At 34.7% G+C, this 17,016-nt stretch overlaps 1 protein-coding gene across 2 annotated transcripts; it reads left to right on the top strand.

The window, feature by feature from the left end:
* Nucleotides 1–8,585: 8,585 nt before the first annotated feature.
* On the top strand, nucleotides 8,586–10,897 carry nkapd1 (NKAP domain containing 1). Of its 2 annotated transcripts, XM_059515130.1 has the most exons (6): nucleotides 8,586–8,686; nucleotides 9,067–9,145; nucleotides 9,231–9,307; nucleotides 9,385–9,540; nucleotides 9,655–9,708; nucleotides 10,354–10,897. In XM_059515130.1, the coding sequence occupies exons 2-6, from the start codon at nucleotides 9,077–9,079 to the stop codon at nucleotides 10,763–10,765; spliced, it is 768 nt and encodes a 255-aa protein (XP_059371113.1). In that variant the 5' UTR covers nucleotides 8,586–8,686; nucleotides 9,067–9,076; the 3' UTR covers nucleotides 10,766–10,897. The 2 variants fall into 2 exon arrangements, with proteins under 2 accessions (XP_059371113.1, XP_059371114.1); XM_059515131.1 differs by lacking the exon at nucleotides 8,586–8,686 and having other exon boundaries at nucleotides 8,700–9,145.
* Nucleotides 10,898–17,016: the final 6,119 nt, after the last annotated feature.

Genomic DNA, 17,016 nt, shown 5'->3' with positions numbered 1-17,016 from the left:
CCAATGACAAAAGCGCACAGGATACGCAAAATAAACGGTCCTAAAATTTAAAAAAGGTTACCGACTTGTCGCTGGATTTCACCATACAATTGCCAGTAGCCACTGAGTTTACCACTGATAGGCCGGCGGTGCATCAGTATACACACTCACCTCACGCAGCGAACCACTCACTTTCCTCAACTCAGTTTCTTTTTCGGGGGGCGGGGGGTTGGTCCTGTAGCTAATTTCACATAATGATTACAAATTACAAAATCAGAATTTTTAAAAAGGTTTTATTGAAAATTTTGAAATTTTTAAAAATGTCAGCTCTATCCTCTCTCAATCCGTCACAAACAGCGTATGAGGACAATGGAAGCAATAAAAAACAACAAATATACAAGTGCTATAACAAGTCTCAGTTATCTTACACGTAACAAAGGCTTTTAAATAATATAATAAAGAAATACAGATAACAGATAGAATAGAAAAAGAATAGAGCAAGCTAGAGTTATAGGTCTTTTTTTGCCTTTGTTAATTGTATAATAAAAGAAAACCGATAGAATACAAAAGATTAGAAAACTTAATATTATTCTTTTTTTTAAGAATAGTGAGTGTTAAAGTTAGAAGGTCAAATAGATTTGGAAAAGATGTGTTTTAAGCTGATTCTTGAAGATAGATAAGGATTGAGTACAGACAATCCAGTAAAGATTTACCCAAACAAAGGTCTGAGATTACAGAATATCCTCAATGCAGAAAACACTTTCTTTCACACACACACACAGTATCAATTTTAGTGATGGGGTGGAGAACAAATAGTTTATCATATGTTTTAAACATTATATATTTATTAGCCTACTTATTTATGTTATATATATATATATATATTTATATTTATATATACTACTTATATAATGTATGAAAATACAAATGTTTAGATTATAATTCAGGTTTATTTTTTTATTATTTTTACAAAATATAGATTTTAAAATTTCTCAATACATATAGCCTATAGTGATTGCAGAAAAAAGTTAACCATGCATTCATAAATTTGTAATAGGCAATTATTTATAATTTTACTGAAATATTTTAATAAAAGTAAAAAAATACACTGTACGTACACCTTTCTGAATATTTAAATATAATATCTAAATATTCTTTTGGATGCACTATAGAAGTCACTTTAATTGTAATATTCGGTCCCTACATGAAGAGAGAGTCAGTGGTCCACTGCGTGAGGAAAGTGAGGTGAGTAAGGTAACCTTATTTTAGAACTGGACCGCACGCCATCCAAGAGTAGTCCTGTGCGCCAATGAATGCTATCTATCGATCTGTGCTCGATTACTCTGCCTTCATCCTCCAACTACCCGGATGTCTGTCTCAGTAACTTGAAATTGAATTTGAGAACTGAATCTGAATTTAGCAATTCAAATTCAGTTTCTGGTGGCACATATTTCAGCCCATACCTTGTGCCCCTGATAATTTTCTATTTAACAATTTTTTTTAGAAACATTTTCATGCCTGGAGTTTCATGCCTTAGACCGACCCACTTTGGTTTTTTTTTTTTTGTTTATTGTACAGTTTTTAGAGCAAGGTGCTGCTGTCAGGGGAGTCAAAAGATAATTACATCATCATTAGGGTTGCCAATTAACGTCAGAAATGGAAAATAAGGGACAATTGTGATTTTTTTATCTTTTACTCTTAAAGAAAATAGTGTTTATTCTTGTATTCTTGTAGAAAATAAGTGTTTATTTTTGAAGAAAATAAGGGACAGACTAAGGGACGCTCTACATATTTGTACTGTACCCTAATGTAGGCTGTCTGCATGTTGGGTAAAAGGTTCTCAGAAATAAATCACAATTGTTTTGCTTAACCTAACCTAAAAATATTTTAAATGTCATACTAAAAAAATGTCATCTGCCTTATATTTTAAGAGCACATAAATGGCAAAACTATTTAAACTGCTTGCACCATGCATAATGAATGCATTATGATGATTATAATTGATATTATAATTACGTTATAATTACGTATAATTAAGTCATGACGCAGAAAGTGCATAAATTAAAAATGTTGTCAAATCTTATGATTTTTCGTTTATTTTATTTTATTCGAACATTATTTTAATCAGTTCGATGATCGATCAGTACTAAAATTATGAAATCTGTCAGAAATTATTTTGCTTAATATATGGGTGTAGGACCGCGCAATGGTCACAAGAGGGCACATATCCAGGAAAAAAAACTTTCGTGCAGCTCCCCCCATTCATTTTGCGCCCTAGGCAACTGCCTATGTCGCCTATGCCATGGGCAACATAATGAGTTCAGGGGCGTGACAATGTTTTATATGACATCAACATGGCGCAAGAACGCATATAGAGAAATAATATTCTAAAGTATTTTAAAATAGAAAACCATTATTTTAAATCATAATAATATTTCACAATATTATGCTACTGCTTTTGATTAAATTAATGCAGTAAATAAGTAATTTCTTTTTGGGATTAGTACGATTAGAGACGCTGTTGCCCAGGTGCTTTCCCGAGACAGTGAAACTGTTTGGCCTTCTTTAAGTGTGTGCTTAAATGGACAAGTGAACATAAATAGTTGGAAAAGTAATCGAATTCTAGTTAGTGCATTAGATCGGTGCATTCCATGATAGAATCCTTCTGTATAAACCTGCTGCTGTCTATGTCATTAGTGTTAATCAAATCACAAAACAAAACGAGAGAATCATTCAGTGCTCTTACTGAATTAATTTATATTTCATATTTAAGACTAGTGCTTTTTTTTTTTTTTTTTTTTACATTTGATTACTTTATTCAATTTCTATATCCACCATCTTTCAATATTGGAAAAAAATATGTTTTCTGCGAATTGTGCAAGGCTTCCACTTTATTAGACATGGTAAATAATAAAAATAACCAAGTGCAATAAATAGTAAAATTATTTGTACTGAAACCCAGTTTTTTTATAATTAATACAGATATTAATACATATATTAGTGCTGTCAAACAAAGAATCGTGATTAATTGCATTCAAAATAAACGTTTTTTTTTTCACAATATATGCGTGTGCACTATGTATATTTATTATGTATGTATTACATACACACACATACAGTACATATTTTGTAAATATTTACATGTATTTACATGTATATATTTATATTAATGTAATTTATATTATGTATAGATATATTTAATATATAAACATAACATATTTTCCTTAAAGGTCCCATGACATGGATTATTTCCTTTTCTTTAAATGCTTTTTAATGTTTCCTTAGGTGTACTTATATTGTTAGTATGATTTTTACATTTAAAATTTAGAAATAAAAAGCATTTTTTATATCCTGATATTAGCCCTCTGGCTTGAATGCTCTGTTTGAAGGGGCGTGTCTGCTGTGAGACTCCGAGTAAACGACAACTGTTGTGATTGGCTGACATCTTTGCATTTGAAATGCGTATTTCATGTGGAACCCCTCTCAAATATATATATATATATATATATATATATATATATATATATATATATATATATATATATATATATATATATATATACTATTACAGCTGTCGAGATTAACGAATCGTGGATTTGTTGATTATATAATTATTTTTTCGATCTTGTCCCATCACATGAAAGGCTGCAGTGATGAGCATTGAGTAGACAGAGTCTATTTATCGCGTGAATGCAGTCATCTCGTCATTATTGCAACACGTTTTCTCTCACAAAATGCTTTCACCACAACTAACATCAAACACATGAATACAGTAAGAGCTTTGTTGTGCAGTATAACAGCATCATTCGTTGTAACAGCAGTTTAGTTAAGAGTATGGAATGATATTGCGGACATTATTCAAAAGGAATCGCAAATTGTATTTGCAATTGCGTTTTCAATTTGTGAACGCATAAAATGTGACATAATCCAAACGCAAATGCAAATCGCGCATTACCGTTTGCATTTTCGTTTAAGCGAACGCACAGTGTCTGCCAAATTTAAAATGGAAATGCAAAGTCAATTTGCAATTGTGTTTCCCATATCTTACGAGCTATGAGCCTGTCATATTTAAATAGCAATATTAATTACCACATTTGCCTTTTCACTCTCTCTGCACTGTGCATGTAAACTGCCAAAACTCATATGGAATCGCAATTCCTTTTGCATTTGAATTTCCGACGTCTACACGGACACCTGTCAATCAAGTGACAGGGGTGGGGCCATTTTATTGGGCGTGTTTGCATTGGGAAGTGACGTCACTCACAGTCGACGGTAATAAATAATGATTAATTAATTAGTGTGGACTTTGTCATTTAAATACTTAATAACCAATAAGGTTAAGGATGTGTCTTAAAAATTACTTCATCTTTTCTGTCCTGTGAAGCTTTACTTAAAAAAATATGTTTCCTGATATTGACACTTTATGTTCTTTTGTGGTGCTGAACACAAATCCATTTCTCATCTCTTCTGGTAATGCACATATTCAAGTCTGTTCTGGAAGAATTTTTGTATCTTCGAGCATACTAAAATGTACCATGTTTTACTATGTTAAATATGAGTTATCGATAGTGTTTATAATTAAACCACAGTAGCCACAAATGTACAGTTGTCTGAGACGTTATGAAATGTTCTTTAACATCATGAACCATAAAATGTAGTCAGTGCCTGCTATGGTTTATTTTCATAATATGTAAACACAGGTCACAAGTTAACACGGTCACATTTCCTTGATTCAGCAGCTGCATGATGTGCCGGCTTCAGAGAGATCTGAAGCTGATTCTCTGTAGATCGGTAGCTTGGTGGTTAGTGACTCGTCTGGCGGTGCGGCGTTTCTTCTTTTAGCGCGTGTTCGAAACCCGCGCCAACATGGACTTCATTTTGTGTTTATCCTACTTACTTCAGCCGTGAAACTGGCGATCATACTAATAACTTGTAATCTTTACAAGAATATCTGAATCATGCAATGAGCAAGTCTGCGTTTATTAAACACTTAATATTGCGTCAGTTTGTGCTTTCAGAATCGCAGAGTCTGCTGCCGTCGTTCCAGCACATCTGCAGCAGAGACCTGAACCAGGAAATTGGTCACCAGATAACACGGTAACCAGATAAACCGTAACACCGGGAAGATTAGGCAAATAGACTGGTGACGTAGGTCTGTGTGCGTTTCTCAATACAAAGTACGCTGATTTCGGACTTGCATCCTCAGTAGTTCCGACTTTGTGCATTCGACCCGGGAGTGTGATGTCTGTGAGGACGCAGGTCCGGTAATTCTGCAAACAGCAGCGTACTTGATAACATGTCAGCTCGCCTTGACTACTGCAATTTTCCTAACTGTATATTTACAATAAAACAAAAAGGATATGAAATACCACTGCCTCCTTTCATTTTTCATTTAAACATAATAATAGCAGCAGAAATGTACTTAGTTCAGGGAAATGTGTAATATGTGTAATATGTGTATATTATATCAATTGCCTCTTTTATTACCGTCGACTGTGAGTGACGTCACTTCCCAATGCAAACACGCCCAATAAAATGGCCCCACCCCTGTCACTTGATTGACAGGTGTCCGTGTAGACGTTGGAAATTCAAATGCAAAAGGAATTGCGATTTCATTTGAGTTTTGGCAGTTTACATGCACAGTGCAGAGAGAGTGAAAAGGCAAATCTGCTAATTAATATTGCTATTTAAATATGACAGGCTCACAGCTCGTAAGATATGGGAAACACAATTGCAAATGGACTTTGCATTTCCATTTTAAATTTGGCAGACACTGTGAGTTCGCTTAAACGAAAATGCAAACGGTAAGGCGCGATTTGCATTTGCGTTCGGATTATGTCACATTTTATGCATTCACAAATTGAAAACGCAATTGCAAATACAATTTGCAATTGCTTTTGAATAAAGTCCGGAATATAATTCCATACAAGAGTGCAGATATACTCGCGATGTGTGAGAGCTCCGAATAAAGGGAGCGTTCTTTGATCGCTCTCTGTAGTTAAATCACAATTTAAATAACAGATTTTTTTTCATGCTACTAATCAGAATCAGAACCAGAATCAGAATGAGCTTTATTGCCAGGTATGTTCACACATACGAGGAATTTGTTTTCGTGACAGAGCTCCGCAGTGCAACATAACAGCGACAGAACAAAAAACACAATAAAGAATAAGGAGAAACAACGTGAAGTTGATCGTTTAGTCACTGGCTTGATTCACTGATGCATAAACAGTATTAAACGATTTAGAAAGAAAGTCTGTGTGAACTTGAATAATTAGCTACACATCAGAAATCACTGATCACAGATCAGGCATTAATGAACACTGTTACTCACTGTTTGTGCCGGTGCTGTTGAATCCATATCATAAAAGTCTGTTTAAACAAAACAGACAGTAAATATTTGGGCGGGCAAAGCAGAGAAAGGGGAGGTAACAATTCTCCTTACAACGTCACAAAGAGGAGATTCCAGATCAGCCTGTTTGAGCTTCCATTTTCTCAAAGGCAGAGAAAGATAGCAAAATCTCGATTTACACCTATTAAAATTTCTAGAAACTTGGGGACCATATACAGGCTAGGGGAACTCATGTTAGTGTTAAAAAAACTCAGAAAGTGAAATTTTCATGTCATAGGACCTTTAAATATATACATGCATGTGTGTGTATTTATAAATACATAATAAATATACACTGTACACATGTATATTATGTAAACAAAAAAACTTTTATTTTGGATGCTGTCACGGAGACGAACCACCTGAATACTGACACACACGCATCCACCCATTCATTTACACTGACTACACTACATTTCCCACAAGCCCCGTCCTTGGACTCTGATCACCGTCACAGGTGCAAACCATCAGGACTAGTGAATATAAGCTGGACTATCACTTCAGTTCAACGCAAAGTCTTGATTTGCTGTGTCTGTCATTTCTGAGCGTTATTACCCGGTTTTGTTTTCCTGTTGCTGATCCTGTCTGATATCCTTTACGTACCTTTGCTGCCTACCTACCGACCCTTGCTTGTTTACTGGATGTTGATTCTCTGCTCTCCCTACGTTGTGGATATTGCTGTTACCGATCATTGCCTGTAGGACTACGAGTTTCTGAATAAAGCCTGCAAATGGATCCCATGTCGAGTTCTGGGTCATTACAGATGCAATTAATGGCCAGCAATTAACAGCACTTATTTAGTATATAGTGTGTGTGTGTGTGTATATATATATGGTAGAGCATTGCGTTAACAAGCACAAGGTTGGGGGTTCCCAGGGAACACATGATAGGAGAAAATCGTTAGCCTGAATGCAATGTAAGTCACTTTGAATAAAACTGTCTGCTAAATGCATTAATTTAATTTAATTTAAATATCTTAAAACTTAACAGACTTTATAGTGCACGATTCAAACTTAAATTTTTATAATTGTCATAAATTAATGTATTACTTTTCCTACATAATTTTTAACAAAAAAAATTTGGTAAAATATATATTTGGCAGTCTTAGACCTTTCCAACGATATATAGTTTGTCAAGATCAGATTAGATTTAATTGTAATATAGTGAAGTAAATGTAGGCGTCCCGTATATACGGGACAGGGTGACCGTTAGTGTTAAATATAATTTGATATTTTTATATAGTTTATTTGAAGTTGTTTGTGTGAGACACATCTCAACCAGTGATCTTCTAGCCTATATAAATGTATATATAATTCTCCAGTATAGATCAGTGATCAACATATTTCATGACATCATCTAGTCATGAGAACTACTGAACTACTGCAAAAACAGAAGTTCAAAGACAACACTGCAAAGATGGCTTCATGCTTGTTTTTCCATCGCATTTGTTGGCCACGTGCTCCTTTGAAGATGACTCATTTCAGAAAAACAACCATTATAAAATTTATTTCTTACTTTGAAATGTAATGTATACTTTGTTAGCTGTTGGTCATCATCATTTCATTGAGCACTCAATAAACACCCTAGCACTGAATGTGCTTTTGTGGTCATATAACTTTTTCTCATGAAAGGACTATCATCTAGCAGACACTTCCCCAGGCTAAAAGCATAACTGTGACAACCACATATCCTGCAGCAGACATAACCACATGCACCATGCTTGCATATACATGTTGTTCATGTAGCATGTATCAGAAAACAAAATTTCTTACATTGTTTGGGGAAATCCAGTGTAATTAAAATCCTAAAATCCCTTTTAATTTCAATTCTCTCTCTCTCTCTCTCTCTCTCTCTCTCTCTCTCTCTCTCTCTTTAGCTCGCTCTGTTTTTCATTGCATTCCTAAAGCGGAATTTCTGATGAATGAGGAACTGGAGTGATAAATTGCAACATTGTGTTGATGCCATTGTGACACAACAGATCCCATGATATGTAACTATAACCTACAAATCAAATTAAATAGAGAATTTCCATAATGTTCTGCTTATGTGTGTCATTGTTTAACATAGATGAACATAAATTAATATTCAAAACATTTTGTGAAAAACATTCATATTCTACTCGGTTCCACTCCTAATATTTAGAAGGACGTGATTCATTTTGACTTTTATTATGAAATTAATGCTTCGTGTATTCGCTACTTTTATTTTGAAATAACTCCTGTGCGTGAGTCGCGGAGGAAGTTAATACAATCTACTTGTTTTTGTTGCCACGTTCACGTTGCTCATTACATTTCAAATTTATTGAATAATAGAAAGGTCAGTTCATCCTTTACGGTTTTAAAAACACTATGTGTTTTAATGACTGAAACTTATTATAACTAAATAAACCTCTAATTTAAATGAACGGTTGTGGTAGCTAACGTTAGTAAGAAAACGTCAGAGGAAACCAATTGGTGAACTAAGTTAATGTCAACAGAGATGTTGCCAGACTAAAACATAACAAGTCTAATGTTTGTTTTGATATCTAATCGCTTATTTTTAGCATATCCAGCTCATTTGCTTGGCTATTGAATTTCCACTTAAACGATTCTGTCCAAAATAGATATTAAATCTTTGGTTTCTCAGACAACAGCCTTGTTTAGATTATATATAGAGCTTTTGAAATATTAAACGTTGTTCTGGTATGCTGTTTGAAGGTTTGAAATCATGTCGAAGGTGTCTATGGGTAAAGTACTGCTCCGAAATGTCATCAGACACACAGACGCCCATAACAAGGTATATTCTAAATTTGCATTATTTCAGCATTTGTATATAAGCTGAATCAAACCAGTCTTCGTAATGATTAATCTTCTCACTTCAGATTCAAGAGGAGTCTGAGATGTGGAAATTGAGGGATCTTGAGCGACAAGCCTCGTCTGCTAATTCACCAAAGCAGAGGTACAGATGGCACAACCTTTCATTTGTTGTTCATGATGTCTTTTTCTCTTTAGTGACCGTGTGTATCTCTCATTTAGGGGCCGCATGCACTGTGACCGTTACTTGAATGACTCCGAGGGATCCATGCGAGAGCGGCTTGGAGACAAGAGAGATGAGATGTCTGAGAGAGACGAGAGGGAAGCTCGATACTGGACCCGAAAACTGTATGAGTTTGAAGCCAATGATCCTGACAGGTATTACCGGTTGGTTTTGTTCTCATGGTAACTTAATAATTTTGTATGGTTGAAACATGCTTTCATTTTTGTATGCTGGAGGCATTTCCTGTGATCACTGTTCTGTGTCCTCAGGTGGGGCCACAGTGGCTTTAAGGAGCTTTATCCAGAGGAATTTTATCCTGATGGGTAAGAAGAAGCACCCCTGCCACCGTCTAATGAATATTCAGCATATTTTTGCAGGATCTTTAAAGCGCAGAGGTATTTAACATGGTCTGTTGTGGTAATGCAGGGGTCCATTATTCTTTGATGATTACATTCACATTATTGTTTATCTTGACTGAAACTTTGTGAAAATATACACTAAAGAATTAAAAAATAAATAAATAAAAAAATATAAAAGAATACATTCTAAAATAAAATCAAAATACAACACATAAACAAATAAAAATTTGTTTTACAAAAATATATAATGTTAAATTGAACTAAATGTTTCACCGTCCCGCGCAAATTAAAATGTGTTATGTAAAACATATGTACATTTATAATGATTATTTTTTATAGCTTTGAAATGTTACCATCAGAGAAAACATAAATACAAATGTTAATGAATGACTAAATTCTTTAAAAATTTTAATTTAAATTTCTAAAGAATTAAATAATCCTAAATCTTGTTACATATTTGAATTATGAATTTATTTAATCATAAAGTAATATAGGACTTAAATATAATTCTAGAATAATTTCATTCATAATCTCAAAATATTAAATGATTTAGAATATTCCAGCAGCATATTTTGGTTATTAAAGGCTATATTTATTCCTTTATTTCAGGGAAAAAGACCACAGCAGTAGTAAACACAAAAAGAAAAAACACAAGAACAAACTAGACGCTGACATAGAGAAATCTTCCAAGAAGTTGTCTAAGAAGAAGAAAAAGAAAAAGGAGAGGAAGAGAAGGAAGACTGCTGCCTCAGGCTCTGAGACCTGCAGCGATGCAGAGGACACCGTCAGGAGGAAACAGAGGAGGAAGGGAGGTAAGAGCAAGCGGAGAAAAAAGGAGCACAAAAACAAAGACAGAACCGAGGACAGCGACACAGACGACAGCCATTCAGACACAAGGACAAGAACGCACAGGAAGAGAGACTGCCCTGAAACAGACACGCTGACTGAACCTCTGAGGAAAAAGCGGAAAAACTGGAAAGTGGCGATTGAGGAGAGATCAGAGGAGAGCTCTGATGCTTGACTTTTCGATATTTCCTGTCTGCTTGACTATGCTAACTCTAGACACATTGTTTTAACTGTGCATATCATTCATATCTGGGAGACTCTGATCTTGGGTCTAGAGTCATTAACTTGAACTTTATACCTCAGAAAACGGACACTTGATGGCTTTTTTTCACCCTGTTCGCATCCAGGAGAATTTGTCCATTTTTTATGAGGTTGTATGTTTTTTCTAAACATTTTTATATATCTCTGAACATGTTTTTTTATTACTCATTAGACTGAAGAAATTTTATTGTCATAAAAAACTCAGGTATTCTTCTACCATATGTGAAATTGAATTAAATTGATATATATGTATAAAGTTTTTTTTTTTTTGCCAAACAATATTTGTGTGTGTTCTGTTTGAGTAATAGAATGTCATGTGGCAGTTGTCCGGAAGGTGGCACTGTTGCACATCAGACGACAATTTCAACTCGAGGCTGCCTGACTGTCTTTTACAGGGTCATGAAACCCAAAAACACAATTTTTGAGATGTTATCAGATACATACGCGTTGCACATTGGTTAAACCAATACTGGCTTTCCCAAAATGTTACGAAGTGGTCATTTTTGCGCTTTTTTTAGACCATTTCGTTCAAGGCATGTGACTGACGTCAATCCGAGTCATTCGAGTGCTCATTGGCTGCACATTACGACTTGTTTTGAACGTTTGCTTGTAAAAACCTACAGTAAATGGTATTTCGCTACTGTTTACTTCCGACATTTACTGATAATGGCTACTTCCCCTTGCTAATGTGTCCGCTTTCACTGATTCACTTGCACTAAACTGCCGGTCAAACATTCATGTCATCTAAATGTAATTATATAATTAAAGCTGACTTTGGGACAACAGGTTTTTATTCAAAGCTGAAGCCCCCCTCGGAAGGAGTTGCCTTGTTTGTCAGTGTTAACCGTTACTGCTCTCTTCCACGGAGTCCACGAGCGGTGTGTGTATCGGAGAGGGATGACCGTCATTATCCTGATCACCGGCGGTCATCTTCCGCTGTAAACACGGAGCAGTCGGCGTAAAGAACATTATGAACACTGCCATTTCCCAACAGCCTGGCACGACGACTCAAAACAACTTGGAAAATTAACTCTAAACAACTCGGAAAATTATCAAACACTTTAAAGCTGCCAAGCTTCATAATGAAATTAAATTTGGCCAGCTTTCATCAGCTGAGATTTTTTTTTTTTTTTCATCAGCTGAGATTGAGCTGTTCCTTGTCTTCATTAGCACGCAGCTCAGAGGAACACGCTGCCCTCTTGGTCTCTTTGTGACTGTTCCAATTCATATTTTGATGTTTTTGTCCAATTTGATGCCCCTTCATTGACACCAAACCAGTGTGCTCCTTTTAATTCATGTAACTTTCCTTCAGCATTATCAGAATGATCATATAATTTTTTTTTTCTTTTAATAATAATAATAATATAAAAATATATTGTTTTTTGTTTATTTTCAATTTAGTTTGCTTGCTTGATAAATTAATGATGTAGTTCCTAATGATGTAGTTCCTAATGCTCTGGAAATATGAGTAAAGCTGCTGAAAAAAAGTGTCCTCTATACAAAGTAATAATAGCCTGTTTTATTTATAGGCCTATGCCACCTTTCTAAAACCAAAGGTTGCTTTTACACAAATGGAGGAATCAGAGAAACCATTTATAACATAACATTTACTAAAAATGTACATTGGTGTCAGTAAAAAATATTACTTTTACTCAGCAAGGATGCATTGAATTAACCAAAAGTGACAGTTAAGACGTTTATAATGAAAAATAATAATAATACAACTTTCAAATTAAAACATTCTTTTAAACTTTCTATATGAAATAATCCTGGGGAAAAAGTATAGCAGTTTCCACAAAATGTTGAATATTAAAGAAAATGTTTCTTTATGAACAAATCAGAATGATTTCTGAAGGATCATGTGACACTGAGGACTGGAGTAATGATCCCTTGCATCAAATACATAAATTAAATTTTAAAATGTATTCTAATAGTTACTATAAATCGTAGTAATATTTCACAATATTGCTTTTTTTATTGTAATTTTGATCAAATAAATGCAGCCTTACATAATATAACTGAACATGTGAAGCCACTATGATAAATCTTTTGTTAACCCTATAATTGTTTGATATTAAAGTAATCATTTATGCTTTCTACGATTAACCAAGCAAAATTTTCCCCTGAGGAGGAATCAGCTGCATAACTTATCTACTTGTTGTTTGTTCAGTATAGAAGTCTGGACACAGTTGATGAAGAACTTCAGATTTTGCCTAGAAGGAAGAACGCTGATCCAATGTTTTATCTGATTCCCATTACTCTACAAGTGTGTGGGGTATGTTCCTTCTTCAAGTTAACCATGTCAGAACTACCTTAGCCATGCAGGTCAATCCAATAATCCTTCTTTATTGAGTTCTGCCTGCAGAGCACTTCATATTTACGTCATATTGTGACGGTGTAGAGATTTTTGTCTCTATCATAAGATAAGAGTGCATTACCAGAAATTGGGTTGAATTATTTCAGGATATTCCTCACAATATTAAAACACATTATTCAGGAATGAGCTATGGTTTTGAGTTAAATATAATCTTTATCTGTTGGTCTGGTTTATATATGAGGTAGGTGGTTTACAGAGGATCAGATGAGTGCATCACTGTGTATATTGCATAGAGCTTACACTGAAATGTGCATGTGCTTTTAGCTCTTTATTGACATCATATATGTGAATCCCCAGTCATGTGTTTGATAAAATTCCCATTCAGTTTGGTTTTTATAGGTGGATGTATTGCTTCTAAGTATCATTTATCGAAGCTAGAAAAAGGTCCATTCTGAAGAGGATTACAAATGGGCCAAATGGAGGAAGTATAATACATCCTCAAAGTTGATAATGAGTTGTGGTGATTCCCTACAGTAAGTTTCATTATGAATCATCTACTTCGTTTATGTGGTCAGTCATTCATTCTGCCTTGATAATAGCTTCTCACGTCAACAGTGTTGGGAAGGTTACTTTGGAAATGTAATAGGTTACAGATTACAAGTTACCCTGTTTAAAATGTAATAGTAGTGTAACTTTTTCAATTACTTTATTAAAGTAATGTAACTAATTACTTTTGAGTACTTTTTGATTACTTTTCTAAATTTGTGAAAATTAAAGAATAATAAATAAAAGCATGTACATCAACTTAAATACAGTTATCTAATAAGCATGTGACGTATTCTGTGTAATAAACTCCTGAAACATTGGTGTTTTTTTGAAACTGCTGTCTCTGTATATGATGATAGTTTTCTCAAAATAAGTAAAATGCACATGAAGTGACACAGAGCAGTTCTAGAAATTATGTTTATGTGCTCGTGTACTCCTATATTGAGGCGGCAGAGGTTGAAAACAGTGCGAGCTTCAGTAGGCCTATGTGTAGTAAATGAAACCATGTCTTTGCCATTAATTTACAGGAGGGGCGGACTGGGAAAAAAATTCAGACTGGACAATTCAAACTCATACAAACAAATTCATGGACAAAACTATTTTTTGTATGGACCTGACATAAAAAAGGTTTAAATCTTTAATTTGGGGACATGCAAAATAATTAAAAGTTCTCTCCTGAACTGCATCTTCACTTCCATTTTTCTCTTCAGTCTCTTTATTTTGCCCTGTTATCCATCTCTCTCATGACTTTAATACTCAAGATTGAACAAAACTATACTTTACAATACAATACTCTACAATACTACAATATCTTTATAGAAAAATCCTAATACTGTACACGAGTCATGTTTTTCCCTTACAAAAAATTACCATGCTTTTATTAGCCTATATAAAAGTAAAATAACCTTTTTTTTTCAAATGGATTTGTATTTATTTTTAAATAAATACATTTGTAAAATAATTTTACATTTTTGGTTATCACAGTTAAACAATAGTAACCATTTTCTCTGGATTTATAGTTACATATTAAAATGTTATTTTTCGTAAGGGTTGTGTTGTTGTCTGTCGTAGCTCCCCCTAAACCTATAAAAAAAATCTGAAATTTTTTCAGCTAAATTCCTACTGTAACATTACAACAGATAATAATGATGTCCTTTATATAGTATTTTGAGTGATGACTGATGAGCAACATGCTGCTGCTTGATTAATTAAAAAAAAAAAACAAAGACAAAAAAATTATCTTTACAGATGAAACTGACCTGAAACCCTGAACAGGAGTTCTGCTTCTCCACTCTATTCTCTCTCTCTCTCTCTCTCTCTCTCTCTCTCTCTCTCTCTCTCTCTCTCTCTCTCTCTCTCTCTCTCTCTCTCTCTCTCTCTCTCTCTCTCTCTCTCTCTCTCTCTCGCATTGATTACTCGGAGTCTGAAACCGTTTGGCGGAGGCGCGGAGAGCGCGCGAGTCATGACTGACTTATTAGAGATTTAATTATCAAATGGCGGATTCGCAAATGATCGCTTTAGTACATTCGGCAGGCAATTATACAATAATGATATTAAATAGTGGGGCAAAATCGGCTGCCAGGCCACCGGGAATTGTCCCGGTTCTCCCGGTGTCCAGTCCGCGCCTGATTTCCACAGACACGCAGAATGTGCAAGTCATATATCGCATTTTTGGGGCTTTATATTAACAGACACTAGTCGATGTCAAGTTTTGATTCAAGTGTACTGACCTACTTTTGATTTAGTCATCCAAAATGTGGCATATTCTGTCCGCGTTAGGCATTTCGTTTTTATGACTGGATTCTACGAACCAGACTGTATTTCCGCATCCCGGAAATTATTAGGGCGGTAGCTATGTCTCAGAATAGTCAGTGCAATTTGGGAAAGAAATCAGTTAAATCTGTATGTGGATGTGTGTAAATATTCAAATGTAATCCCCTTTGTAATCGTTAAAAATTTCATAAGTAACTGTAATTTAACTAATTACAGTTACAATAATTTTGTAATTAAATTACGTAACGCCGTTACATGTAACTAGTTACTCCCCAACACTGCACGTCAACATTAAATGATGGCTGCCATTTATTATATTTTCTTCCATTCTTTTATATTCAAAGCAATTTATAAAAGAAGAAAAACACAACTAAACACGCTAGTACACTGTTGTCGAAATTTAGCAGGAAAATGGTCTATTGTCAAAAGCGTGGCAATGTATGAAGCTCTGCTCACACAGAAGTCACTTTCTAACCAAGCAGCTTTCTGTTGTTCATCACAAATTCACGTGACCAACATGAAACGTTGGGAAATCTGTGGAAATCCTTAGCCTTCTTGTAAAATTGCTGATTGTGTGAATTCCTGTTGTGGTACCATTTATACCATAACCATTGATCAGTAAATTTTCATGGGCAAAATCAAGTAATTTCTATGGGAATCAATTCGATTTGAATCCAACACAGATTTCTCAACAGGAAGTTGCTTGGTTTGAAAGGTAAGACAATGGACAATTTTTTCTTGCCCATGAAATTTCACTACTGTGAGCGTAACTTGAATAGATTTCACCCACAAATATTTTTCAAAGGAGTACCATGACGTATGCGCGCAAACGGTTAAAGTGACACTGAGATGGTTCTTATGTTTTATACTGTAAAGCTGCTTACTTTAAAGCAGTCTATCGTATAAAGTGCTAAAAAATAAACATGACTTAACTGGAGTGCTGAATTCCAAACATGTCCACATCACTATGATCGAATGCTTTCTTAACTGCTCTTTTCTCACTGCTGTCATTCTTTTTAGTTCTGTGTTCATTTTTCCAGTATCGGGATGTTTGCTAACAGTAGACCATTGCAAAGATATTTCCAACATCTTTTTACCCCTAAAAGGAGAATGAAAAAGAAATAACTTTTTGATTTGAGTATCGGAGCATTAAATGTCACCACAGCTTAATACAGATTAATACTATTAATGTCAAGATTTATAACCTTTATGACATTCATTATGAAAGTTTAGCATTGAAAATCTGATCAGATTTGTTTATTTATTTATTTGTTTTTTGCTGGTTGAAAAAATAGCAATTATAGTAAAAATTTCTCAGTGCGAAGTCAGATGACGTGGTTTTAAGCATGGTGGACCCCATGGCGCTCATTAACATGCCCTCTGCTGAGAATCTTTAATGGACAGCTCCTGCAGCCCTTGCACTGAACACGCACTGTTTCCTGGACTGCTCTCCAAATCAGTTGTGCACCCAGGCTGACCCTCTCACACACTTTGCTTCAATTAGCCACCAAGTGAATCATGCTGCCGTT

This window comes from Carassius carassius, chromosome 28 (assembly GCF_963082965.1).
Source record: "Carassius carassius chromosome 28, fCarCar2.1, whole genome shotgun sequence".
In the NCBI taxonomy this organism is placed as follows: domain Eukaryota; kingdom Metazoa; phylum Chordata; class Actinopteri; order Cypriniformes; family Cyprinidae; genus Carassius; species Carassius carassius.
Note: the sequence above shows the minus strand (reverse complement) of the source record. Positions and strands in the feature narration are given on the sequence as shown.